General features: G+C 48.0%; 1 protein-coding gene across 1 annotated transcript; it reads right to left on the bottom strand.

Moving 5' to 3' along the window:
- Positions 1-6,075: 6,075 nt before the first annotated feature.
- LOC122383538 (protein vestigial-like) lies at positions 6,076-24,382 on the bottom strand. The gene is made up of 6 exons (XM_043370051.1): positions 23,804-24,382; positions 14,379-14,530; positions 13,613-13,704; positions 9,043-9,284; positions 7,089-7,173; positions 6,076-6,731 (listed from the first exon to the last, which is right to left on the bottom strand). The coding sequence occupies exons 1-6, from the start codon at positions 23,954-23,956 to the stop codon at positions 6,673-6,675; spliced, it is 783 nt and encodes a 260-aa protein (XP_043225986.1). The 5' UTR covers positions 23,957-24,382; the 3' UTR covers positions 6,076-6,672.
- Positions 24,383-26,255: the final 1,873 nt, after the last annotated feature.

Raw genomic sequence — 26,255 nt, 5'->3', positions numbered from 1 at the left:
CTAAATCCCAGCAAAAACCAACACCACTGAACCACGCATTTCTGGAAACATGCGTCAGAAGCGTCACCAACAGCTGATTGCAAGGAATGTTACAGCGACTAAATTATTGCGGCCGTAGTTAGTGCGAACTTGTTGCGAAAACACCGTTGTATAGGTAATGCATATTCATGTGCCATTCTGATAAAATTATTTTACACAACAGCTAAAAATTTACAATTCAGAGGTTAATCACCGGTTAAGAAATAAAGAGTCAGTAAATGTTAAATTAAATGTAATAATTTTATAGATGGTCTTGGTCAAGGTCTTGGTAATGCTCTCCGGCTGGTCCTCTCTTGGCATACAAATGATAAGGACGTAAAAAGACAAAAGAAATAAATGCGACCAGCTACGTGGTTTTGTAACTTGTATAACTGCTATTTTGAGGTATTCAAAAACCAAGACAGAAAAATTGATTGTAAAATTATTATTGCATCATCAATGACAGCTTTCCTTCGCTTGAGAGACCAAAATTGACGCAGTCAAATGCCAATCCTTGTCAGAATGTCGGAAGTGCGCCAGTATTGTATTGCGTTATGTTTGGGCCGCATGCCAGTCAATGTTTTGATTTTTTGTAAGGGTAATTGGTGTGTTATTTTCGTAATATAGGGTGGAACAGAACATAGAGTAGGATAGGTCATCAATGAATTTGCATCAAATTTTCTTTAGCTGATAGCTCTTTTTTATGCCGACCAGACGCAAATAAAGTAACGTGGCATTTGCTCTGATTTTCAACATCTCAATTTAAGTCTGGGTTCTTCCATAATGTATATCTAGTGCACACTGCACATAGACTTCAGTTCAGCTTCCTATAAGTTTGCTTTCAGGTTCTTTTATGTTTTATGGAATATTTTCATCAGCATTTATTTATGCTTTGAAGTTTGTTGCTTGTACCCTGGTTTGGTCATTGCTAGACTGTGGATGCTATTGCTGGTTGTTTTCAGTTTTGCATTTGAAATGTGCTTCCTTGATATATTTTTATATTTGGTTCTGTTTTAAAGTTGTTTTGATGAATATTGTATTGTTAACCTGAGCAAATGCACTTGGCATTGTGTTTTGCATCTTAAAAAAAAAAAAAAAAAATTATAGGTTCTTAAGTCTGACCGCCAAATACCCGCCACACGACAAGTTTTGCTTCTCAAACACGCCAAAAACCCTGCGGGTTTTGAAAACCCGCAGAAAGCGGGTTCGCGGGTTCAAAAGTGGCATCTCTATTAGGAACGAATGAAACTTTGAATGTAGCTTATATGTATCGTCACCCTTGCAGCTGCAACTTTAGCTATTGACATCTTCTTTTCGATCACTCCGCATTAAACAATCGCCAATCAAAGCCAACCGTTGAGATTGGTAAGACCCTACATTACTTTAGCGGTGTGCTGTACTTAATTTTACAGCTGAGCTACCCGGCAGCTGTACAAATGAACATAGGACAGGGCCTAGCGCAGAGCACACTCTTTATGACTTTCGTCTCCAATGCAAATGACTCATTCCAATGTCATAGCAGCCGCACAGTGCACATGGATGCTCAGAACTATCTTATAGATATTTCGCTCCTTATAACACAAATTCCTCTTTGGTTGGGCGAAATATATCTTATGAAATGCATCTTTTAAGTGCATTTCATGCATGCATCTTTTAAGTGCATTTCATAAAGACATGCCCTTCATTTCCACGTAAGACATGCTAGAACGCTGCATATTGTTTCTCACCGCGGACAGCAGTTTATTGCGACATTAGTAACCAGTAAAACGCCTTTTGGGCGAAGAACGAGCGAGCGAGATAGTGAGCCCTGCACGTGCGGAAGGGCGAGAGGGTGCTTCCAACGGGCTTGTGCAAAGCACCCTTCTAACCGGTCGCTAGCGGTGTGCCAAATTTGAACGCAATCGGCCCAGCCGTTCCTGAGATCTGGAAGCGGCATTCTGCACGTGCGCACGTGCAAACGGGGTCCAAAATGACTTTTGCACGGCACCCTACTAACTGGTCCCCAACCGTGTACCAAATTTGAGCGCAATCGGCCCAGCCGTTCTCGAGATCTGGAAACGCCCCCTGCACGTGCGCACGTGCAGTAGCACCCTAACCGCAACACATGGGAATGCATTGCCTGGTGGGTGTCTGCCTGTATGCCAAGTTTCAGCGAAATCGCCCCAGTAATTACCGAGTTACTGAAATGGGAACAAATTTGGCACCTCTTATTGTTGTATTTTGCACGTGCACTGGGGGTGACCCACATGCATCGAGAGTATCCTATTTTGGGTAGAAGGGATGCTGCTACCCTACAAAAATTACCGCAAGTCAATCGCCCAAGCGGCTGCTGAGATATGAGCCTCTCAAAATCACTACTTTTGCAAAACAGCTTGAACACCCTTGACTTTTCACGTGGCACGTGCCACGACGGTCACTGAGATGTATCAAAAGTAGTCAATTACGGGGTAGAAGGGATGGGGCTACCCAACAAAAAAGACCGCAGGCCAATCGGTCCAGCGGTTGCTGAGATATAAGCCTCTCAAAAGCGTTACAGGCCGGGCCGGGCCGGGCCGCTCATACTGATATTTTTCCGTTATATTGAAAAGACTCACTTCGCTCGCTGCGCTCGCTCGCTCGTAATAAGTATGCTACGTCCATGACACCGTCTCGAACAATGTAACTGGATCGGACAATGCTAATCGCAAGTGCCATGGGAAAGCAAAAGAAAATTTCAAGAATCCTACCCTCTATAGACGACTGAGTGAGATTGATAATGGTTCAAACAAGGCCAATCGTTAATTGGTTAGATCCATTGGTCATACGTGGATCTGAATATCTAATTAATACTAATCACAAGCCTGAGTCGGCGAGATCAAAGCCATGCATTCCGCCGCCGCCGGCCGGGCGTGGGAAGGCCCGGACGACATGGCGATGACGCCCGGTGACGGTGGCCGTATCGCTACTGGACAGTGAGAGGCATAAACAACGGTCATTACTCGCAAGTAGTTTCGAAACTGCCTACTGTTATCAATCGTGAAAGATTCTGATGTAAACTAAATTCGTGATATTACTAACTACTGACTAGCGTACTGGCATTGCCAGCCTCTACATTGTTTTGGCTAGTGTGTTATGAAAGATATACTTGATTTCGTGCATGTCGTGTCCAAATTCAAAATAAAGTATTGCGCTTATTTATCGGAAGCGCTAAATGGTTATGGATATGTGGGTGGTATGAACAAAGAACATTGCTTGAGTGTCTACTCGATCATGTGAGTTGATGAAAGCTGCATTATCAAAATTCACACTGTTGGGCTTAGGCTGGATTTGACTATAATAATATGGACGTTCGACATTTGATATTTGCACCTTTAAACAGCCCCAAACAGCTCCAGGCCTTTTAAAAACTAAGTCAATCTCCATTCATCCTAAGAAATATTCCACTTTCTTCGGTTCCCACTGGAATGGGATCTCCGGTCCCAGCAGAGAAGCACGCACTGATGTGTGTCGTCGTCACTGTCTCGGCTCACTGGGGCAGCCAATTTCCTGTAGTTTGGATATTCCTGGCCGGGGCTCCCACGGTAATAAAGACGGCCGTCTGGCATATTTTGTGTTCATATTTGTGCGACACAGGAATGACGCCCATTGGAGATGGTTCTCCCATGGCTTCGGCACGCAGCCCAGCCTCCCGATCACTTTCTATTTCGCTGTATCAGCTCTGAGGTGAATGACTTTTTGTCGCTCCTTGAGACCCACAAAAACGTAGCAGGAATCGCAACTTCGGGGTCGGAATTTATCACCCAGGTCAAGTACCAGGGTCATGAGAGCTGAATTACAGCCAGCAGATGTAGCTGACATTTGGTAACAGTATTTATACGTGTGCTGTTTGAGCTGCATCTTTGAAACGGCGATGTTTTCTCCGAAAGATAAGGTATTGGTCATTTCGTCGTGATTGTCTTCGTGAAGTTCTCTCCAATATCGCCTTCCTACCCACAGTGTAGAGCTTCTCCTACGACATGAACCTTTCAACATACCGAAGTGCCTATGTCTCTTTGCATGAGCAACGATCTCTGAATAATCTTACCAATCCACCATCAAGTAGCTACTCGGTCTATTCATATAACCTACTAAAGTAGCCAGCATCGTCTTCCTCAAAGCCACCCACCGATCCACCGCATGTTTTTCCATCACCGCTTCCATCGCTGACGTCCTGACGTCACTGCCTGGAGACGTCAGCCGTCATCGACCCGTCATCCGCCTACTGACCACCGCGGCACCACTGCACGGACCAGACGACAGCGACTCCACTCGGGAATGGGCCGCACGGTGGACCGTCACGCCGAGCATTTCGGAGCGCTTTTGATGGCCGACGCCGGCCGGTCCGGCGACCGCCTCTGAAGTCGCCGCCGTGAATTCCAAAACGGCAAATTAAAGAAAAGTCGGCGTACGTGTGTGTTGCCGAGTTTGCATGCATACGGTCCGGCTGAGGAGGGGGCACCTGGAACAGCTTTGGCAGGCGCGGGAGCATTGTCCGGCGCATTCTCCGGCTGCGCGTCGCCTGCTGAATGTCGCCATAACAACGGTGCTAATCCTTATCTGACCACGGCGCTCGCCCAAGAACAAGACGGCGTCTGTGGAGCCGTGATGTATGCTGTGGGCACATGTGGGCGCGAGGCAGTTCCATGGCAGCTAACGAGATATCTGAGTCTTGATAAGTTGGGACAGCGCAAAGGCATGTTAAAGAGAAGGGTATGAACTAACTAGATACACGATTTGTCTTTAGGCGATTCACTCGACACTCCGATCATACAGATCTTCGATGGATCATGTAAACAATTCTCCTATCGTTCGCTATACCTACCATGCGACCCAGCAGCATTCACATTTTCAAAATGAATGGTAGAAGACAATTATTGTATTACTGGCAAAGCATTGAATAAAAGATGAAAGTTTAAGATGGTTATCATCGGCATCTTTCCAAACGTCAAAACGCTGTTGATGGTGATGTATAAATTTACTGAATAGCCGTCAATATAATCATTTTACAGGGAAAGTACATGAAGGTGTGCTTGTATTCAATTAAGATCATGAAACAAAGCACGAATACGCAGATTAATATTTTGTTTGGGCATGTGATTGCTTGGCTTAACTTTGCGTTTTTTTTTGGGGGGGGGGAGTTTCCCTATCTAGCAATCGTTCATGTGGTCAACATGACATAGCATTTCTGAGCAATTATTCCTCTAAATTGTGTATTGAATCTTCGTATTTCGGGTGGAATAGATTAGTGTCCTGGTTTGTAATCAATTTCTTCATTTCAATGTCTGGCGCAATATCTGAGACCAGACGCCGCGTAGGCAATACGACACTACTCCCGCTCATATTATGGCGTGGAACGTTCAGCAATATCTCGCAAAATTCATTCGCTTTGAAGCTAACAACTTCCCTCTGATAAATGTCAGTCGTGATGAAAACGCTTCTCTTTCATCCGGCTACATTTACTTCTGAACTTGGAGTGTGTATGAATAATAAAGCAATCTGTTCTGACCCCTAATCCAATATGGTGGACGCCCCACGCGAAGAACCATGTCATCGCTATCGCCGCCCATTGTTCGCCGATTAAATGAAATCGGAATAATCGGATCCGCTCCCCAATAATAGGATACAGACAAAGAAGCGTGTAATTCATCGCCGGCTTATGGCACTCGAGCAGGGGATCAGCCAGCTGGATTTCCCCCTCGACTGCCACCTCTGGCTCCCCTCTGCGCGCTCCCTGCCTGCACAACACTAATAAATGCCGTATTAATCACGCTCCGGGGGCGGCGCTTTGTAACCCACTCAGGTATAGACGGCTTGGCGGTGGTGGTGGCAGCTTATTGTTTCACGCATGGATGGCGAATGTGTCATTTTCCCAGAGCTCGGACCGCCCCAGGAAGTTATTAAATTCAGTAGAATAGAGACGGGAGCATAGAGCAGTTGCTAAACATTGATGTTAGCAATTCAGGTGCTTTTTTTTTGTTTTTCTCAGTTTGCGTTGTCAGGAAATTTGTGGGTATAACGAAAGTATTGGCAAACAGCGAAGAAGACGGCTATCATATATTATAAGAACTTCTAAATGGAAGCAAACCATTCAAAACAACACAACCAGAATGTCTTCATGGGACGTCTCACGTCAAAGCACGAGGCCAAATCACTGCTGTTTGTCAGAACACAGAAGCGCACCGCGCTGCAAAGCTACAACCATAAACTGCATTCACACTGCGCACCCACAGGCTTGTACCATCACGGCACATCCAAACAGACAACAGCTCACGCCTTATGAATGATACGAATGGAGATATCGGCTACGAAAGATAGTGTCTTCGCTATATATACAATTAACACTGGCGGCGGAGACTCGAGCGATCCGCATCACTGCGTATCAACACATCACAAGTTCTCTCTTTCACATCGTCGTCGACGTTTTCGTGCGCTCTCTTTGTGGACTCTTTGTAAACACTCTGCGGCTGGCATGTGATGCCAGTGTAAGTTCGGGTCGCAAAAGGTCACCTTTAGGGAGCACTCTTGAGTTTGTATCGCGCGCGTCACTGCACTGCCGGCCGGCCGGCGGCGTCTTTCAAGGCACCAGCACCGGTCCCCTGACGTTTATCAGCGCGTCGTGCGAGCGCCATTTACTGGCTACTGGAACCAGTGTAAGTCTTTGGTGGCCGTATCTGGCACGGAGGTTCCTTCCAAACCTGTGGACATAACAAACATTTGATGTTAAAAATTATGATTTGAGATTGAATATACTCAACTAAACCACAACATTCCGTAGGCTTTCACTAACGCTGAACGAGCTTCGAAGATCGTGAACTATGGATTCAAGTTTGCTCAATCAAGCGTGACATGTGGATGTATTTGACGTATTCCATTTTTCCACGTCTCATAAAAAAAATGTTTATCAAGAACATTGTTTCAAATATTCTAACGGAATCGGGACAACACAGTGAGAGGAAGTTGATAATTTGGACTTCAAACAGACGTTAGACGAGAAATGTCGCTGGATTTTTTAGGTGTTGATTGCGATGGCGAGATATCATTGGCGGTCTCACCTGCTGAGTACATGTAGGGGCTATAGCTGCTCGGATCCAGACCGTGGCCCTGCTGCATCCCCAGCCGGCCAGCTGTCGCCGCCGACTGCAGAGAAAGGTCAGAGGTCAGTCGGGAGGTCGACTCGGTGAAACGTGTCTTCCGCGAGACACGCGGTCGAGCGGCATGAGTAAGGTAAGCGTCATAGATACGGTTCTAGTTTTGGAATATCTTTCTTGCTTTGAGGTTGAGTGGCCGGCCCAAAAATGTTATGCTCAAATTATGAGCTGTCAGTCATTTACGAAGTACACAGAAACTGCGTGACATGGGTCATTTGATGATGCATGAATATGGAAAATTGGTGCACTCACTGGAAGCAATGTTTTACATGACATGATCGTTACCACAGGTCACGATACCATTCACGGTGCATGGTGGATTCGATAGTTCTGAGCTGATGAGGAAATTTAGGTGCCGGCGTATGCATAGAGACAGAGGCTACTGTTCAGTGGTTAAATGACAACTCTTACTTTCCTCGATGAGGCAAGGATTTAGATCGACAAAAATGAGATAGCGAGGAATGCAAATGATGTCACGTAATTCCCAACATTGTGTCGTGCCCTGACACTTATTCGGTGACAAAAATGTTACCGACATGCACCACTATAGGTACAAGCTTCACAGGGATATATCGTGTGTGTTCCTTAATTAGAGCACCATGTTTGTACTTCTGTGGCATGGTTCTTTAAAAAGACCTTGCAACGAGGTCGTTTGAGGCTTAGCTCTTGAAATGTTTCCTTTTTTAACTTTAAAGATATCTTCCCACAGGAATGTCAAACACGCTGTAATTGGAATATACTTTTATTTTTGGACTCCATCTGATGTAAGGTTGAAGAGGCTGACACGGCATTGCCTAGCGTCGCACAATTTATGTTATACAGTCTACCGTGTTTTCATAAGCTGAAAAAGACAAAATCTTTCGCGGTAAACGTTTTACATCAGCAGCTTGAGATCCCTGTAGATTACATCATCATGAACCTGCTAGGCGTCAGCTCATATTCTCGTTTGGATGCATTCGTCTGTGATTTTTAGAGCCGGGCCCTGCGGTAGACCCGCCGAAAAGCCCGGTAGCAGAGTGCAGTATTCCGTCGACTGCAGTCGCGTGACTGTGGTTGGCCAAAGGAATGCGGCCAAATGGCAAACGACGCCGATTTCTGGTATCAAATGGCGATTTTCCGGAAACATGGCCAGCTTACCGGCTTGTGGGCCACGCGCAGCAAGAGCTAAATCGCACCGAGGCATAAATCTAAACACCATAAGCCACCACCTGTTCTGGGGAGGTCGGGCGGCTGATTGCTCAAGGAGTCAAGAGTAGCTCTTTACCGGGTGATTACAACAGCATAGCGCCCTAATGGAGTCGTGCCGGCGCAGAGTTCTCGGAGTATGGACTCTGGGGATCTCCCACGCTCAGTACACTGTTAGTTCTCGTTTGATCTGTTGTACCGACGCCGTGAGGACTGCCGATCCTCGGACACGCTAGGTGACCGCGTTTGTTCTCAGTACCTGTGGACCGTGTACTATGCAAAACCGGTCAGATCTAAACGTCACGCAAAGTGGCATTAGGGGCCGGAGCTTATTTTCTTGTATGTAAACTAGACCATGTCATTAATCAAGCGGTGCATAATAAATGCGAATTGAAGTTGCTATCGAAACGATTCGCACGACATGAGGCTGTCTTAAATGATGGTACTATAACTTTCGATGCACTTCGTTCGCCCGTTCCAGCCAACTTTGTTTAAATTTTGTCTTTCGGAATCGTTGTAGCATTCAAAGTTATGACTGTGTATCGCTATGAGTCTTGAGCCTTTTGTGATGTAAAGCAGCCAATGAACGATCATTCCAGGCATCGATTTCAACACCAGCTACCACTTTCACCTACTTTTGTACAGGCAAAAAAAAACTGAACTAGCCACCCACCTGGAGGAAGAGGCTGGGGTACTGGTTGTAGCGCGCCGACGTTCCTGCTCCGTAGGAGAAGTTGTGCCCGTACGCCTGTGAGGTGATGGGGTAGTACCAGTCGGCCGGCTGGTGCAGGCCGGCCAGCGACGCCGCGTGGTACGGGTCCGAGTACAGGTCGTGCGAGGTCAGCGTGGTCCGCGAGTGGTAGTTGCTGTTCCAGAACGAGGCCGGGAAGTTGCGCTGCGACATGGGCACCGGCGCTGCGGGAGACAGACGGTGAGAGTCAGTGGGTGAGTGAGCGTCATTGAGCGAGGGGATCGTCAGTGGGCGCACGTAATGGTGTTGATAAGATGAGAGAGGGGACAGGACAGGCGTAATGTTGGATTACGATGTTTTAGAGAAAGGATGCCGCAGAATGCAGATGATTGAAGGAGAATGTAAGACAAGGATGCTAGTTATGGTCACTAGAAAGAGAAGTATTGATAGTAGTAGTAGTAGGATTGATAGTCTGTTAGTAGTATTGATGATGAGGAATGCCAGACGGCATGATAGTCAGGGCCAGGGACGGGGGCTGTCAACAAGAATAGGAGAGATCGATACAACACTGCCTTCCACTGAATTCGCCACTAGTTTTCGCATTCAATAACAAATGTAAAATGATGGATACAACGAAGTTCGCTTGGGACAATAAAGGCTATTCGCATTCCGAATGCCTGACAATGAAAACAATTGATTCGCTGAGTGTATAAAGATGTTCGAAAAAGAGACGAATGGAAGCGAAGGCACCAGGTGAATACTAGATGACATCACCAAACTTTGCGGTCGGACGTCATTGCAACATGGATGACGTCAGAGGACAGTCCGGCCGTCGCAGCTGTTCTAAAAACCACGTGCGCGCTGCTGTATCCAGTAAACTCTGCACTCTGCAAACTGCAGCGAGCCCCAGCGCCAGGAAGAGCGGTAGCAGGAAAATACACTAGCCGACTTTTTAACCGCGAGCTCAGTATGACCCCAAACGAGGAGCGTGCGCGCTGGACAGAAGCGTGGACCCACAGGTGGATTTCAAAATCCCCCACATCCACCTAGAAACGCATGTGACACATTTACATCTAGGCGTTTTGTTCTGTGATAGCGTGCCCGCTATGCGCGTTTGATCCTATCTCTCTCCGTCACCTGTATTCCGGCACCAAATTATGGAAATATGCGCTGTGCGTTTGTTTGGAGTATCACCGGCCGGCCGGCCGCGTGGGAAGCTGATCTTTATCGGAGAAGATTTTCCTCCCGTCAGAGGCATGTCAATAGGCCATCTCTCTGTGTCACCGAGCCGACCTGTTCCTGGAGTTTTCTTTCTGCTCCCACGTCCATGCTGACCCGTCTGATCTCACGTCTCATGCCCTGTCGACCCTTACATATCCCGCCGAGTGAATTCATGATATGCATGAGCCATGCCTTGGTGAACGTCTCTTGTTCGGTCTCGCAACATACCCTATGGCTTTCCACTTTCCATGCTTTACGCCCATTTTCCATCTTCTCCATATTCTCTTTTTTTGTAAGTTTAGTTAAGTTTGGATCATATCCACCAGCACTACAATTCCATCCGAGCTCCTTTTTTCACGCTCTCCCCGACCTTGCTCGCCCTCGACGATCGGCTCGCCCGACACATTCCGATCTGACCCGAGCACCGGCCATCAAACTCAGACTCAGGCCAGGTACTAATGGATGGGAATGGCGACTGTGTCATTCCACTGAGCTAACAGATAGAGCACGGAACTTGATGGAAGTCTGGGCAGTGGACGGCATTAGAGGCCGAAAGGTCGGTTACACTTTCGGTCCATGGCCTGAGCTAGAGCAAAAATAATTAAGTTGGCCCGCTTCATGTCCATCATACATGCAGCAGTGTGCATCATAAAGGTATACTCCAAATGTATAGAGTTACCGACAAGACCATCTCCGTGCTTTCTCACGGTGGCCACCGTGTTTATTTAGTCATCATGTCCAGTCTCTTGTCAGTCTTTGAGTTTTCACCCGGCAGTCTGAGCTTCACCCGTCAGTCTCTGAGTTATCTCCCGCAATTCCGCGGGATCAGAGTTGCCTCCCGTCAGTCTCAGATTCGAGTCCCGTCAGTTTCAATTTTTTTCTCCGTTACTATCGCGTCGTCTCCTCCCCCCCCCCCCCCCCCCGCCAGTCTCCGTGCGCTCTTCCGTCAGTCTCTGGATTGTCTCCCGTCAGTTCAATGTTGTCTCCCAGCCAGCCTCCTAGTTGTCTCCCGTCGGTATTATATTCGTCTCCCGTCAGTCTCAGCTATCTGCCTTCCGCTAGTCTCAGATTTGTGTCCCTCCAAGTTGTCTCGCCACGGTCTGGACTCCAGGCGCTGCCGATCGGCGACCGCCGGCTGCTCGCCGGCCCACCGGCCGCCGCGGCCGTCGCTTTTTCCATCGCCACATCAAAGCGCCGACAGCCGGTAATTGTCGGCGGAAGAGAAGGCATGCGCTTTTTGTGACGCACTCCCAGAGTTTGAACCGAGCACCGAAGGCTACCCGGTGTCTCCGTCGCGTCTCTGTGCGCGGAGGTAGGGTTTGGTTTGGGTGAGCTCGCGCGCCCGACGCTCGGACGACGGAATTGATGGCTGCAATGATGTGCCGTGACGGGCCCGCTGTCAGAGTGATTTTACCGGTGTCAGTTGCGATCGCCCGTGACATGCCGGGCTGTTCGGAGTCTGTGGGGTTAAACCGACCGATCAGGACAGGTAGGCTCGGTTTCAGACGCCGGGACGCGTTGGTACGAGCTGGGGACCGGCCGTTCCCGCTGCCGGCACGCCCGCGCGGGTGGTAGGGCACGGCCGACCGCCGTCCACCCGGCGCTGGCGGCAGGATCACAGGCCTGTTCGTGCAGACCCCAGCCCCACGGCCATCAGTCAGTTGGAAAAGTGGACTCGCCGGCTGGCCTGATGACAGGTAAAGTTAATGTGCGGATCACGTCACCAGAATATGGGCGCATGTTTGTCGCAGTGAGACAATTTCGAGTTAGTCATCGAGCTAGACTGATTGGAGGACCGCCCGGCGTATATAGCTAAATAAGGGTTCCATTTTTACTGGTAGGCTTAAGAAATTTTGACGTTTGTAATATGAGCACTGAGCAGAGTACTTGTTCATTGCATATGCTGTTTCTTGTTCGGTGTTATGCACTAACCAACCAGGTATGGTACTGTTTTAGCTCTGCCTTCAGGGACTAGGGACAGGAACTCGTGTTACATCTGAAATAACCGCCCAATAGATCTCCAACTGATCAGCGATCTAAATAGGCGCCGATTGGTGGGACCGGTTCGGTAGAGTGATCCGACTCTGACCGGTTTGATGTCGCCCGCCCCACCCAACGGTTATGGTCCTAAGTGGACACGGCTGACTACGGCGGCGGGGACGTAAACGGAGGTGTGTTCATAGGAAAGGCACTGTGTGCCGGGGCCCTCCAGAGGCAGAACAGCAAACTTTACTGGTCGATAGCAAAGCACTTTTAAAATAATATCACATTGTGGTATCTGAGGTCATCAGTGCATGAAAAATGTTTGCCTATTACGCATATTTTGGGCATAAGATATTATGACATTAATCTTGCCTGCGGGTGCATCCCGAGGATATTGAGACAGCATCACCGTTTGTTCAGGAAAATGTGTTCATAAAAGTGTGATTACAGATATAGGAATAGTAAGGTTTACGAGTATACATAAATGATTTGAATTCAGTCGGGCGCACTAGGGTAATTCCGTTCCATATATAGAAACGTTTCTATATTTGGAAACGATGTTCCATATATAGAAACGCTTGTTCCAAATATGGAAACGCTGCGTTTCTATATTTGGAAACGGTAGGTGCACGCTCACCTGTTTGACGATCTTCGCAAGCTCTGGCGAAATTTCGCACAAAACGGTTACCACCAGTGACAAGCCAACATTTGAGTTTATAATCGCAAGGAGGCCCGAAGAAATCCATGGTGGCCCATGGTAATGACGACGATTTGATTTCCGGTTTGTGTAAAATGTAGAAGAAATTGCGAATAAGAGAAAAACTTCCATTAAGGTTTCCCTTCAAATATAACGTCCAGAACCTGATTTGGGCTGATTTTTGGCAGAATATTGGCTAATTTGGGCTAAATAGATGTTTTAAGTTTTGGCGAAATTGACATGTCATTTTCACCTGAGTGCTTCCTTGTTGCCACTAGATGGCATTCCACCATCTAGAAAGTTATATAACGCATCTTGCTTTAAAATAAATCGTCCGGAAGGTTGGCGTTTCTATTTATGGAACGAGCGTTTCTATATATGGAACAAAAAACATTTCAAATATAGAAATGTTTCCAAATATAGAAACGTTTCTATATATGGAACGGAATTACCCTAGTGCGCCCGACTGATGTGGACCCTAAAGTCTGATCCTATAAAGTTGATATTCAGCGAGATGAAAAACTTGTGCTTGACATTTACCTATCGAGTATGTGAATGAACATCTTGCCGTCCCATCGGCTTATTACCCATTGAATGGGGTCACTATCATGCCCGGATGACGTCACTATCCCAGCCGTGTTCAGTGCTCACCTTTGTCGGAGGTGGTGACATTGAGTGCCCGCGTGAAATGGTCGTCCACCACTGACGACACATTGCCGGAATAGTTGGTGACCAGCATACAGCTGAAAACACACGAAAAACCTTTCAGAACAGGCAAATAATCTGGGGCCTGCGGGGGAGCACCATGTCATACCACTACGTAACTGAGCGAGGCTCAAGTATGATATAATTAGATGAACTCCGCTTTTAGCTGATGCCTGATTCCCTTGCGATTTCCTTACTCCACTGCGAAGCGGCTTTTATACCGCATTAACATTGTTATATGAACCGGTCAAACTCGAAGAGATCTTGCGACTTGTATGTCTATTTTTACTCGTTCCATGAAAACGTACTTTTGTCTTTTCTGGTTGTTTTTTGTGCGTGCGTGCATCCTCATTTGCCTATTTTCTGGAGTGCATTTAGCGTCTTTGAACGATACGAGTCTATATTTGCAATGTCAATGTTGCTATCTCTTTTTTGACAAAATTCCTTTAGTTTCACCCCCAACACCACATAGGGGCATATCATAAACGAACACCACCGCCAGCCCGCGTGCGACCCTCTCTACCCTCATCTGGAGGACTGAAGCAATACCCTTAGTGTCTTTTGAGCGACACGCGTCCATAGCTCCACCGTTTAACTGTCTCAATTGAGCAGCGCATTGAAAGAAATTTCGTTTCAACTGCACAATGTCCCAGACCCTCCCTATGATAATTAATAAGGCACACCGCGTCACCCCGAACCTCTCGGCCCTCACCTGGAGGAGAGGTACTTGACGTCGCGTCGCTCCTCCTCCTCGTGCACCGGCGAGGCCGACGTCGGCAGCGGTGACGACGGCGACGGCTTCAGCGAGTAGTTGCTGGCCGCCCCGCCGCCGGCGCGGTACAGGTGCTCGTGCAGCCGCTGACGCTGAGGAAGAACGTGCCGTCAGTCAGAGACGTGGCGGTTTAGTTTAACTTTCGCTGATGAAATCACAAAGTACAAAAACGACGTCGTTTTTAATGGTTGTTGACAGTGTATGTTATCTGCTTAGATGTTTTGTTGTTAACTTCATCATTGTTTATCATGCTGGATATATGTGACTATTGTGATGACGGGCTACCGTCAGCACCAACAGGTCATACTAGCCGTTTTCACGACGGCCATCTGGTACACATTTGGTGCACATCTGGTACAGATTAGGTGGAGATCTGGTCAAATCAGGTTCAGTGTGTCTCTTAGCAGGGGCATTCCACGATAGATCGACCAAAAAAAACTTAAAATTTACACCCGCATATTTTATTTTTTGCTTAAAATTGGTCTAATGGGTTGTGATGGGCGGGGAACCCAGCTGTGGCAAGGATTTTTTTCTTCGAACAACGGTTTCCGAGATATAGCCTCGGGCAGTTCCTGCAGGTCACGCTGCAACCCTATGTTTGGCGGCTTATAACTCAGAAACTATTGATTTCCTGTGGTAAAACTTGATATGGTTCAACTCGCAATCAACCAACAAACGTTTTGGCTATCTCGGACTTTCAATTTTTGAAAATTTTGATCACGTGACATCTTGACCTTTTTTTTGAAGAGTGACCTTGATATTTTCCCAACTGAAAGTCGCAATTTTGTCTGATGACGATTAAAGCCTTATCAATTGTCATTCATATGCGATAATAAAAAAGTGGCTTTCGGCCTGCGTTGACCTCAGGTCAGGTCATTTTTATGACCTTCCCATTATTACGAGCGGGAGCGACAGCGAGATCTCGAGAACAAAGCAAGATAGCGACAAACGGTAAACGGCACAGGGTACACATGGATAAGATCTACAATTTTTACTCAGGTCATTTTCAGGTCAGGTCAAAGATGACGTCACAGGGGTAAAAAGAAAGTCTAAATGGCGGCACTACATATATATGAAGTTTTTCTCGAATAACTTTCGAAGTATCCCAGCTAGGAACAAACTAATAGCACCATCGTGATCCTCTCGTCGATCCGCATCGAAAAATGTGTATGTTGACCTCGAAAGGCCAAGGTCAAAAGTTGACCTTAGGTCACGTGACCTTAAGGTCATCATATATATCATTCGATGGGCCTTGACGAGCTGAACACAATGAGCCTATCCGCGCGGCTGTATCTCAAACCTGTAAGGAATTATTAGCAAAAAACATTTGGTGACCTTTAATGACGTCGCATGACCCAAGAGCAACGTCACAGCTGACCAAGAGCAAAAAAGGTCTCAAGGTAGTCAAAGTTAGTCGCATATGGAGTCACTCATGGTATATTAGGCAATTCCGACGCGTTTTAGTGTAAAAATAAGGGAGCTGATTTTTCCCCAATTGACTTATAATGGGGTGGTCAAGAAATTGACCTGACCTCAGGTCATCGGTATCGAAATTCAAAACAAACTGGCGCTAGGCGAAAGAAAACGGATTGGTGCCTATTCTACGTCTCTTTCTTTATTAGATCAAAAGGTACAGCCAAAAACGGACCAATAGAGCCGTTTTACCAATAAAACCAATAGTTTCTGAGTTATGAGCCGCCAAACATAGGGTTGCAGCGTGACCTCCAGGAATTGCCTGAGGCTATATCTCGGAAACAGTTGTTCGAAGAAAAAAATCCTTGGCACAGCTGGCTTCCCCGCCCATAACAACCCATTGGACCAATTTTAAGCAAAAAATAAAATATGAGGGTGTACGGCTTTGGTCGATCTATCGTGGAATGCCCCAGCAGCTATCAGCTACTGTTAACGCCAGACCCCTTGAGACCCTAATTTTTCGCGATTACTTTTAAATGCGTGAAGGAATTTCAACCAAGCTCAGGACATGGCCGTTTCAAGACAGGCCGAAACTTTTACAATTTAGATATTTTATCGCCATTTCAATATTTCAGGCACTTGTCATTGACTCGTAATGTTAAATTTCGAGCAAGATTTTCATCCGGTGTGTAGAGGCTATCACCAGTCAGTCTGTGATACGTTATGACGTCACAGCTAAGCCCCGCCTCTGTGGTCTTGGCCTGCGGCGGTTTCGGGCCGGCGCGCGGTCACTCTCGCTGTGGCGGGGAGCGGGGACGGGCGACGGTCGAGCGGTGCCGAAAGCCGGCGGAGTTGTGCGTAGCGTCTTGGCTGACAGTGCCCAGAGAGCGACATGATGACTAAGGAGTCATAAATGCTCAATGCGCATTGCTTCTACAATGCTGATATGTTCGCTGATATTTTTTTTTATAAGCTGCATATGACGGGCAGATGGCACATAACTGACATAAGGTTGGGAAATATTCACCTGTATTTAAAGCCTATGGCGTTGCAGATAATGCGATAATGGGATGTCGGATGTCACCAAGTAGCTGCCGATTTGTACATCGCTATGCAACCATCGAACAACGCAATAATAAGTTAATTGCCTGAGCTTCACATCATACGGCTCGCTCGTATTTCACACAGATACCCTACATCGAAAATCGTATTTGTTAGGAATCGTTAACAATTGTTCGAAGCACGACTGAGTAGTAGGTTGAGGAGTGATGGTCCTCTTGGTCCTATATACAAGAGTCAACAAGAGCCTAACATTTACTTGACCGTCTGCTGCAATTGACTCATAGCACGTGAAGCGTCAGCGAAATTCATAGTCCTTCACAGATGGCAGGGGTGTCGTTTGTACAGAGGTCGCTGATGGGCACGGGTCAATGCCGCAGTCGTGGGCGGAGCCTAATGTCATATGACGTAGAAAGCCTCTATCCAGGATGGAAAAACAGTTAACATTACGAGTCAATGACAAGTGCCTGAAATATTGAAATGGCGATAAAATATCTAAATTGTAAAAGTTTCGGCCTGTCTTGAAACGGCCATGTCCTGAGCTTGGTTGAAATTCCTTCACGCATTTAAAAGTAATCGCGAAAAATTAGGGTCTCAAGGGGTCTGGCGTTAACAGTAGGGTTGCTCTATTGCTTATATGCCTGCTTTGTCATATTATCAGAGAGCATCATCGGTTATAACACTGAAATAAATTCACAAAATGAAGATATTTGCTGTAAAAGAAATAAGGTGCAGATTTGGTCAAATCAGGTGCATTCGCCGGATAGCCCGTCGTGAAAACGGCTACTGATAAGTGTCCAAAACAGGGGCTCTCAGGGCTTGCGGGGGGAGGCGACCCCGAAAATGCACATCCTTACAAACATATGCAGCTTGATAATACATTACGGAAACGAAAATAGTGTGTTGGAGAGGGGTCCGGACCCGTGCGACCCCCCCCCCCCTTTGAAAATCAATACCCCAAAATGATTCTTGGTTTATTTCATCATCATATTTCATTTTAACACACTCTTGGCTTGATTTCGTATCACAAGGCAAAAAGTGAATGCGAATGACAAGTGAGGTAAATACATAACATCTAATGAGACGAATACAAAAATAAATTATGAGGCGCTATAACATCGCTGGCTTTGAACCTGTTCAGTTTCAAACAGCATGTTTCATAACCTAACAAGAGACAAAACCACAGCGCGCCTACCTCTGTGCGCCTCCCTATACACCGAACATCCCCCCGACTTCCGAGGCTCTGTCCACATAACACAAGTCCGAAGACCTCTATATATACGCAGAACATACGCGAAAATATGTACCCGCGAGGCTTAGACCGGATCTGTAGCGGCCGACGGACGCACGGAACGGTTACTGCGCAGGGCTGTCTATCCGTGTCTGTCTGTGTCAGTGTGTCTGTCTGTGTGTCTGTCTGTGTGTCTGTCTGTGTGTCTGTCTGTGTGTCTGTCTGTGTGTCTGTACACCCACACAGCGGCCGGCTGCCGGTTTGTCCCGCGTCAGATGTACACCTTCGAACCGAGCACCTGTCCATTTACGGCGTGGGAGAAGGGAGAAGAGGGGAGGAAAGATAGGGAGGAAGAGGAGAGATATGGAGAGAGAGAGAGAGAGAGAGAGAGAGAGAGAGAGAGAGAGAGAGAGAGAGAGAGAGAGAGAGGACAAAGGACTAAGGAGGGAGAGAGGGGTGGCAAATTAAGCCTGCTAATGGCTATCCAAAGCATGGGCCCTATACCCTTCGGCACTGAATGCTGACAAAATATTTTAGGACATTATCAGCTGTGTCCTTCCAACTTCCACAACATCTCAGAGGTGTGCAAGTGTTGAACAGTCTTCAATATCCTTTATACAGTCCACGCTCATAACTTGTCCTTAGTCAGTATCGGCGCCCGCCGCCCACAATGCGCATTGCGCTGCATTTACTCGGTCTGTTGTGGTTAATTTGGCTAATTATAGCGTGTTAACCAACAGCGGTGGCCCAGGTGTCCAGCGGTCTTCAACGACCGCAGCCCACGCTCTCAGCCGAAACACCTGCGCATATCATACCCAGTCGTGAGCTACGATTTTTGCACTCAGACAAACGAAGCTTACTAGAAGTCAAACCAGCGTCTGTGACCATATCACATCATACATTTTTGCTCGTAATAGGTATATTGATTTTGCTCACCGCAATATGCACAGTAGCTTATTTTAGACAAAGGCTGCTCTTCGTCACACAAAAAAATGCCAGTCTGCCTTTGTCATATAATACAAGCTCAGAAAGTGAGCATCACATGATCATGTTCTTGTAAATTAAAGGCCAGCCGCTGCCTGTCTCGCTCTACGCTCTCCACCTGTCCTATACTCCAACACCCATAAAGCGGAATCAGTACGCGCGACCAGTCCTCCAAGTCGTGTTCGGCGCACAATCTTCTCCATATCGGTCTGTGACCACCTGCCTTGGTGAGATCTGCTCACCGCAGAGACGTGCGGCTGATCAGACAGGTGTGGAGACCGCGGAGGCCACAGGTGGGGTGAGAGAGGACACGCAGGGGCCTGATCGGGGAAGTGTCGGCGCTCGGGGAGTGTCAGTGCTTGGGAAGTGTCGGCGCTCGGAGAGTGTCAACGCTTGGGAAAGTGTCAGTGCTTGGGAAGTGTTTCCGCTCGGGGAGTGTCAGTGCTCGGGGAGTGTCAGTGCTCGGGGAGTGTCAGTGCTCGGGGAGTGTCAGTGCTCGGGGAGTGTCAGTGCTTGGGAAGTGTTTCCGCTCGGGGAGTGTCAGTGCTCGGGAAGTGTTTCCGCTCGGGGAGTGTCAGTGTTCGGGGAGTGTCAGTGCTCGGGGAGTGTCAGTGCTTAGGGGAAGTGTCAGCGCTCGGAGAAGTGTCAAGAATCGGGGAAGTGTCATTGCTTGGGGGAAGTGTCAATGGTTAGGGAAGCGTCGCAGTTCCTCCGGTTGGCCACAGAAGACAGGTCACAGGAAGGTCTGAACGGTGTCTTGTACAGGGGAAGCCGAGGCCGGACATGGCTGTGGATGAGGAGAAGCGTGGGAGGCATGATGGGGCGTGAGTGAAGATTTGAATCAGAACCAGGGAGATGGGTAGAATACGGAAATAACTGAATGTTAGGGGATAGAAGGGTCATTGGATGCTCGAACATGAGTAAGGGTAAATTCAAATGCAACTGTAGAGCAAGATTCCTTTACTACTCAGGTTGGTTCACTAGGGAAATAAAGGCGCCGTGGTGACGTCATCAGAGGAAATGAAGGGGTCATTTGAATTGCTGATTTTGGCTCCATATAGTCCTATTTTTGTAGTTTCAGCCCCATTTATCGTAATGAGGCGAACTCATTGTTACATTGGTACACAACTTTTGATGACACATAATCCTTGTTTTTTTCCTGCAGCTCGCTCGAGAGATGATGAAATTTGCATGCATGCCTATGGGTGAAGGGAGATTTTACCGCCGTGGTGACATTCACGGTAAAGAGATTCTGGAGCTCGTGAACGGGGGCTGCTGTATAGGGCAAGCTAATAAAAAGTGAGGAGAGGCTGCCCACAATCCGGTTCCATCATGCAAGCTATATCACTTTACATCTAATTTGGAAGTTGTAGCCTTCTATTAAACGAGTAGATTGCCTTTGGGTTTTCAGCGAACGACAAAATTTCCACGCTGGTCCTTCACGTCACCCCGTAGTAGTGTGACCCAGCCATCAGCATCACCATGCGATGCGTGTGAGGTCACTTAGCGAGTCGACACCCGACTGCTGGCCATATATCGTGTCAATCGGTGTGTCGACCGTCGGCTCAGAGTCTGTTAATCACAGCACACATTATGTCGACCGGCGTGTCACCGGAGCCTAATGAGGCTACGACCGAGTCATCGGACCGACCACGGGCGGCAGCGGCGGCAGAGGACTGAAATCGGCGCTGGGTGGGGGAAAAAGCAGAAACCAGCGGCAAATAGCGGCAAGGGTGGGCTAGGACAAAAACAAGCACTGCATGGACAGCAGTAGAAGGAGCGGACCAGGGCAGAGACCAGCGCTGAGCGGTCAGGATGATTAAGAAACTAACGTTAGATCGAGCAGCAGAGCAGAAGTCAGCGATGAACTGCGTGCGGTAGCGAGGACAGCAAAATAAGATAGGAACCAGCGCCGGAAGTGACGAAAATTGGCTAGCTGACTGAATCCAGCGCTGGGCTGGGTGGGAAAGACGGCAAGGAAACCAGCGCTAGATGGCAGCTACGATGGCGTTGGGCAAAAGCCAGAGCGGTGGACCGCTACGGGAGTGGCTGCCTCGGCAACCAGCATAGATCACTGCTCAGTGCTCAGTACGACGATGAAAGGCTGACGAAGAGTGTGGTGCTACCCACGCAGTACGGGAGACCCGCTACGCAGATTATAACCGCAGGTTGTTTGAAATAGACAAACACTATTTGTTAGAATTGTGTTTTCTATTGTTATCGGTCAGACCCCTAATCTGGGCATAGAGTTCTTCAGGGACTGGATGAAAATAAGGTGAGACCGCAGTAAAGCTTAGTGCTCACAGGCTTTTTCATGAAATCAAATTGTTCAGTACCTAATTTAGATTACGCACAGTCAATTAGTCTGAGCTCACGTTTGATGTTTCTGAAAAAGAGATAATAATGGCAGAAGGCCAGTTTCAGAAATGTAATGCGAGATATTCACAATGATTATTGCCAGCTTGCGCTCGTTCATGTGAAACGCACAAACACGTAATCTTTACAACTTGCATCTGCTGGAACTGCAGCCTCAATCTTATCTCAATGTTTATCAATTCATTTGGTAGGCTCCCTTCATCTTATCTCCATGCACATTTCATCAGAACATGTTATTTTCGTCGCAGGCCATCAGCCCACAAAACCAAACACATTTACAGCTCTTAAACGCCGTGCCGGCATTCGCATCATTACCGAACTGCGACATCGCCCGTTGAGCTATGGATAATAGGCGCGCTACATTACGTTAACGGTTCATCAGTCGCCGCAAATGTCACAACAGATCACTGGGAACAATGTCAGGAGTCGGACACAGTCCCGGCTCTGCGGCCCGAGTCGCCAGCCTTGACATGGGGGAGGGGATTCTTGGACCCGCTCCAGGCCAGCCGGAGACCAGCGTCCACTAGACGGGAGATGGCACTCCGCTCTCGGTAGCGATACGGTAGCTGGCGGAGCATGCACGCCCTCTCACCAGCACGTACATGGCCGTACCCCCGCCCGTCCCCCGCCCGTCGGCCCGACAAGCGGGGTGCACGAATGAGCTGGCACCGCTCCGTAGCAAAGGAGTGGCGTCGGTGGCGGCGGCTGCCGTTTGACCTGAAACTGGCAGTGCAGTAGCGTGCAATGTAGATTGAGCACAACATATTATAGTCACAGTCAGTTGGGATGGGTGGGAGCCGACAGCAAGGCGCCAGCGAGCCGACAGCGGGAGGCAAAGGAACAGGCAGCGAGAAGCAAGGGTGAAGAAGCAAGCAGAACAGAGGGAGCAAGGATATCAGGGTATCAAGTAACAGGATTAGGAAGCATGCGTACAGATAGCAAGGCTCTGGGAAGGAGAGCTGCAATACGCGTGGTACACAGCGCTGTGTAATGTGCATGAGATCATGAAGCGGGAACCCATAGCAGAGGAACGGGCAGGCCAGCGAGGCCAGACTGCGGAGATGGAACGGAAGGGTGAGGGCTGGGTCAATGATAAGAATCAGGGAGCATACCTTCATAACGGAACAATCAGTAGGGAGAAGGGACAATGGAAGTGAGCATACAATAACCGAAGCAGAAGACAGATAGCGGGACCGGTAGTTTAAGAACCGATGATGGGGAACTGCAGAAAAAAAAACAACAACGGAGAGCAGAACAGGCAGCTGCAGGGTGGCCGATCGCGAACAGCGGATGGTGAAAGAACAGTGAACAGGGCCAGAGGGCAGCCAGCAATGGGGAGTAGCGGGGAGCAACAGAGCCAGATAACGCTGTTGTCAGATGGAGCACAACCGTTGACGGTTGACCGTTGACGGGTGGTGGGTGATGGGTGACTGTTGACGGGTGATGGGTGACGAGTGACGAGTGCAGCGGCCCGTAGCATGTAGCCCGCCCCACATCCGACTGGGTCACGGAACAGCCGCATACCTCATGACACGCTTTGTTTGAATAAATGTGCGTTCCTTCCTACAGAACTGGGAATAAGCGTTGTTTTGCCGCATTTACAGTGTGAGGCGGACTCGATGGCAAATGATAATCACTTGCAAGATAATATGAGGACTGAAGAACATTTTGAACACCCTTGCTGCATGCAGGCTATCAACAGCATTAATTGTCGCTTCGTTGGGGGAAACTAAATATACCAATGCAGACAATGTGTCACTAATAAAATTATACGACTGCGATTAAACGCAATCAACGCGAATGCAACCACTTCCGAGTGCCCTTCACATGCCTTTTTGTCAACTGGCCAAGCCCTAGTCGCAGTGCAACTCAACAGAGGTACGCTACTCTTTGGCACTCTGACATTATATGTAGCATAAATGTCTCGTTAAAATATATTTATGCATTTAAACTAGCTAATTGGAATCATAATTTGAATTTGCATCCGCCAGTGAGTGTCCAATTCAAACATGTAATTGTATCTACTGTTATTTAAATGGCAGGGACACACGTCATCCGCTTTCTAATTAGTGTTAAAGTCAAGTTAGTATAATGATTCATGTGTACCTACTAATGAGTTCACATCAAATAATATAGGTATTTCTTTTAAGCTTTCATTTAAATTATCTACGAACTTATATAACAAATATCAATATATGCACACAAAGGTGTATGAGTTGTGATGTCTATTCTGAAAGCAGAATTTATCAGCGCTCATGACACAGCGCCCTCGGCCCGTTTCCGCCGCCCAGCGGTCTCTCACCTTCTCCTCCATGCCATGGCGGGCGGGGGCGGGGGCGGGGGCGGGGGCGACCGACGCGTCGGGCGAGGGCCGGCCGCCGGAGCCGGTGGCCGTCGCCGGCGCCGGATAGTACGGAGCGTGGAACGGCTGATACATGGCCACGGCGCAGCTCATGGTCAGCACATGAGCCCGCGACTGGCAGCGGGCGGCGGCGGCGGCGGCGGCGGCGGCGGCACTCACAATCACCACCGGGCACTGAGGAACTCAGCTCACCGCTCGGTGGTCTGACCGCCACAGAAATATCTCACTCTACCGCTCACAGTTCGGCGTGCACCACTCACAGTCCGCTCACAGTGCGGTCTCCAACACCGGGCGTCACTGTCCGCTCAGCGTCACGGGCGCAGCTCGTCACGCGCACCGTCACCTCCCGTCACCAGCGTCCGGTCGCGACTGCACGGCGCTCCGTCACTGAAACCCGCGCCGCTCTGCGACTGACTGCGACTGACCGCGGCGGCGGCGGCGGCGGCGGGCAGGCTCAATCAGAGGCGACCGCGAGGTGGACACTGTCCGGCCATGGCGGCGCGCCGGGCGGCCGCTTACCTGGCGGGGCGGGCGCTGCTTAGGCTCCGCCCAGGAGGCGGGGCGGGCGGCGCACACAATGGGCTGCCGCCAACGACAATCGATTGGTGGATGAGCGTGGGGCGGCCGGGGGCGGCGCGCTGCTGGCTACCCGGCGGTCGATCGGAGCAGGGAGAAGGGAGGTAGCCGGGTGCTGTGTCTTCTGGCCGCCCCGTGCTGTGCAACAGGCTCGACAAAGGATGATATGAAGTTATGATACCAAAATAGAGTGCAATAGAAGCAGTAGCTATATGTGGAGCGAGGAGCACTACAGTCGACTGAAACAATATCGGCTCAAAGAAAAGCCAGCAACCAAACTAAACACCGAATGATGCTGCAAGTCAATTACAGCTTGTGGAGATGGATCTGCTGGAAGCCAAGGAACGCAAAAGTAGCGCATTCTGGGACGGGGACATCATCGTCCGGTTAATATAACCGGGGGTAAAATCCACTCCTTCGAAAGTTATGGAAATGCCCTGGTACTGCTGAAGCTGACGTGCCCCTCGAATTACTGCAATCAGGGGTAACAGAATATACAGTTTAGAAGAATGTTCATCATTCAACTACTCAGCATCAAACTTTATACCTAAAAACGCAGGCACAGCACCACTGACTGCTAATACCAGCACCACTGAAAACGGTAAAATAATCATGCTTCGATGATAGTTAAATTGCAGGGTAATCTGGGGTAAGACGCACCCGTCGAGTAATTAAAAGGCCTTTTGTTGTGGTACTTACTTCCCAGTTGCAAACAATAATAAAGCAATGCATTTTTAAAGCGTTTGATCGTAGCAAAAACAAAAAGCACCTACTCTCAAACAACGAATGAAAAAGGAGCACGCTAGCGGTTGTGCTGTTGGTATCTTATAACCATCCAACTCATGGTAAAACCGACGCGGTGGCGGAGGAAACATTTTGGTTCTTTCAGTTTCTTTTTCACACAAATATCGTGGAACTAAAAATGATCGCAGAGCTGTGATTTTGGCATCATCGTGCCGCCAAATGATACTTTTTCTTAATGAGAAAGATCATCGTGAATGTTGTCCATGGGTCAAATTCATTTATTCAGGTCAAAGTCGCTCAGGTCGCAAAGCTGGTCGAGAGAGATCATATCACTCGATTTCACAGCTCCCTCTATTAGTGTCTTTTTCGACTCGCTAACTAATTTTTTTTTCGGGTGTTATTGACGGAAAAGTCCGCTGACCTCAAACGACCTTTAACCTAAATATACCTAATGGGAAGGAAATTGATTATTAACATAGCACAAATGTATTACTTTAGCTCTTAAAAAAGATCGAAACAGAGAATCTAGGAGAATTATTATGTGTTTCGGTCTTTTTAAGTGTTGAAATAATACAATCGTGCCATTTTCATGATTAATTTCTTAGACATGATGAATACATTAGACATTAATACATTAGACATAAATACATTTCATTAATACATTTCTTAAATTTTAATACATAAGACCTTTCACCTTACTGACGCTATGCTCGCATATGACGGCAATCGCCAATCGGCATGCAAGGTCCATTGCTAAGTACGAAGCCTAAAGATACCTTGCAAGCAGGGTTCAAATGGATGTAAAATTTTATGCCCCAAAGAATACGGGCAAAAAATTTACGATTATATACCTATACTTGAGAGTTATCATGTCTAGTGGGCCCCGTAAGTGAGTGTGGTATGATCCTCCGCTCCTCAGTTCCACGAGAAGCCTTTTTAAAACAGTATCGAACGAGACAGCTCCCAATGCGTTTCTATGGTCTGTTCCCCCGCTTCTTCGTTCCTCCGTTGCTGACTGGTGGTTGACCCAGCTGGTACAAGGTACATACGTTTAGCGATTGATCACTATACC

The sequence above is a fragment of the Amphibalanus amphitrite genome, unplaced genomic scaffold (assembly GCF_019059575.1).
Source record: "Amphibalanus amphitrite isolate SeventyFive unplaced genomic scaffold, NRLGWU_Aamphi_draft 000166F_arrow, whole genome shotgun sequence".
Taxonomy (NCBI): domain Eukaryota; kingdom Metazoa; phylum Arthropoda; class Thecostraca; order Balanomorpha; family Balanidae; genus Amphibalanus; species Amphibalanus amphitrite.
The sequence above is the reverse complement of the archived record's forward strand: the minus strand, read 5'-3'. Positions and strand labels throughout refer to the sequence as shown.

Coding starts and splice junctions, on each gene's coding strand:
- LOC122383538 (XM_043370051.1), bottom strand. CDS start 23,956: ATGAGCTGCGCCGTGGCCATGTATCAGCCGTTCCACGCTCCGTACTAT. Junction 7,174..9,042: donor ACCCCAGCCTCTTCCTCCAG/GTGGGTGGCTAG, acceptor CTTTCTCTGCAG/TCGGCGGCGACAGCTGGCCG. Junction 6,732..7,088: donor CCCCTACATGTACTCAGCAG/GTGAGACCGCCA, acceptor TTATGTCCACAG/GTTTGGAAGGAACCTCCGTG.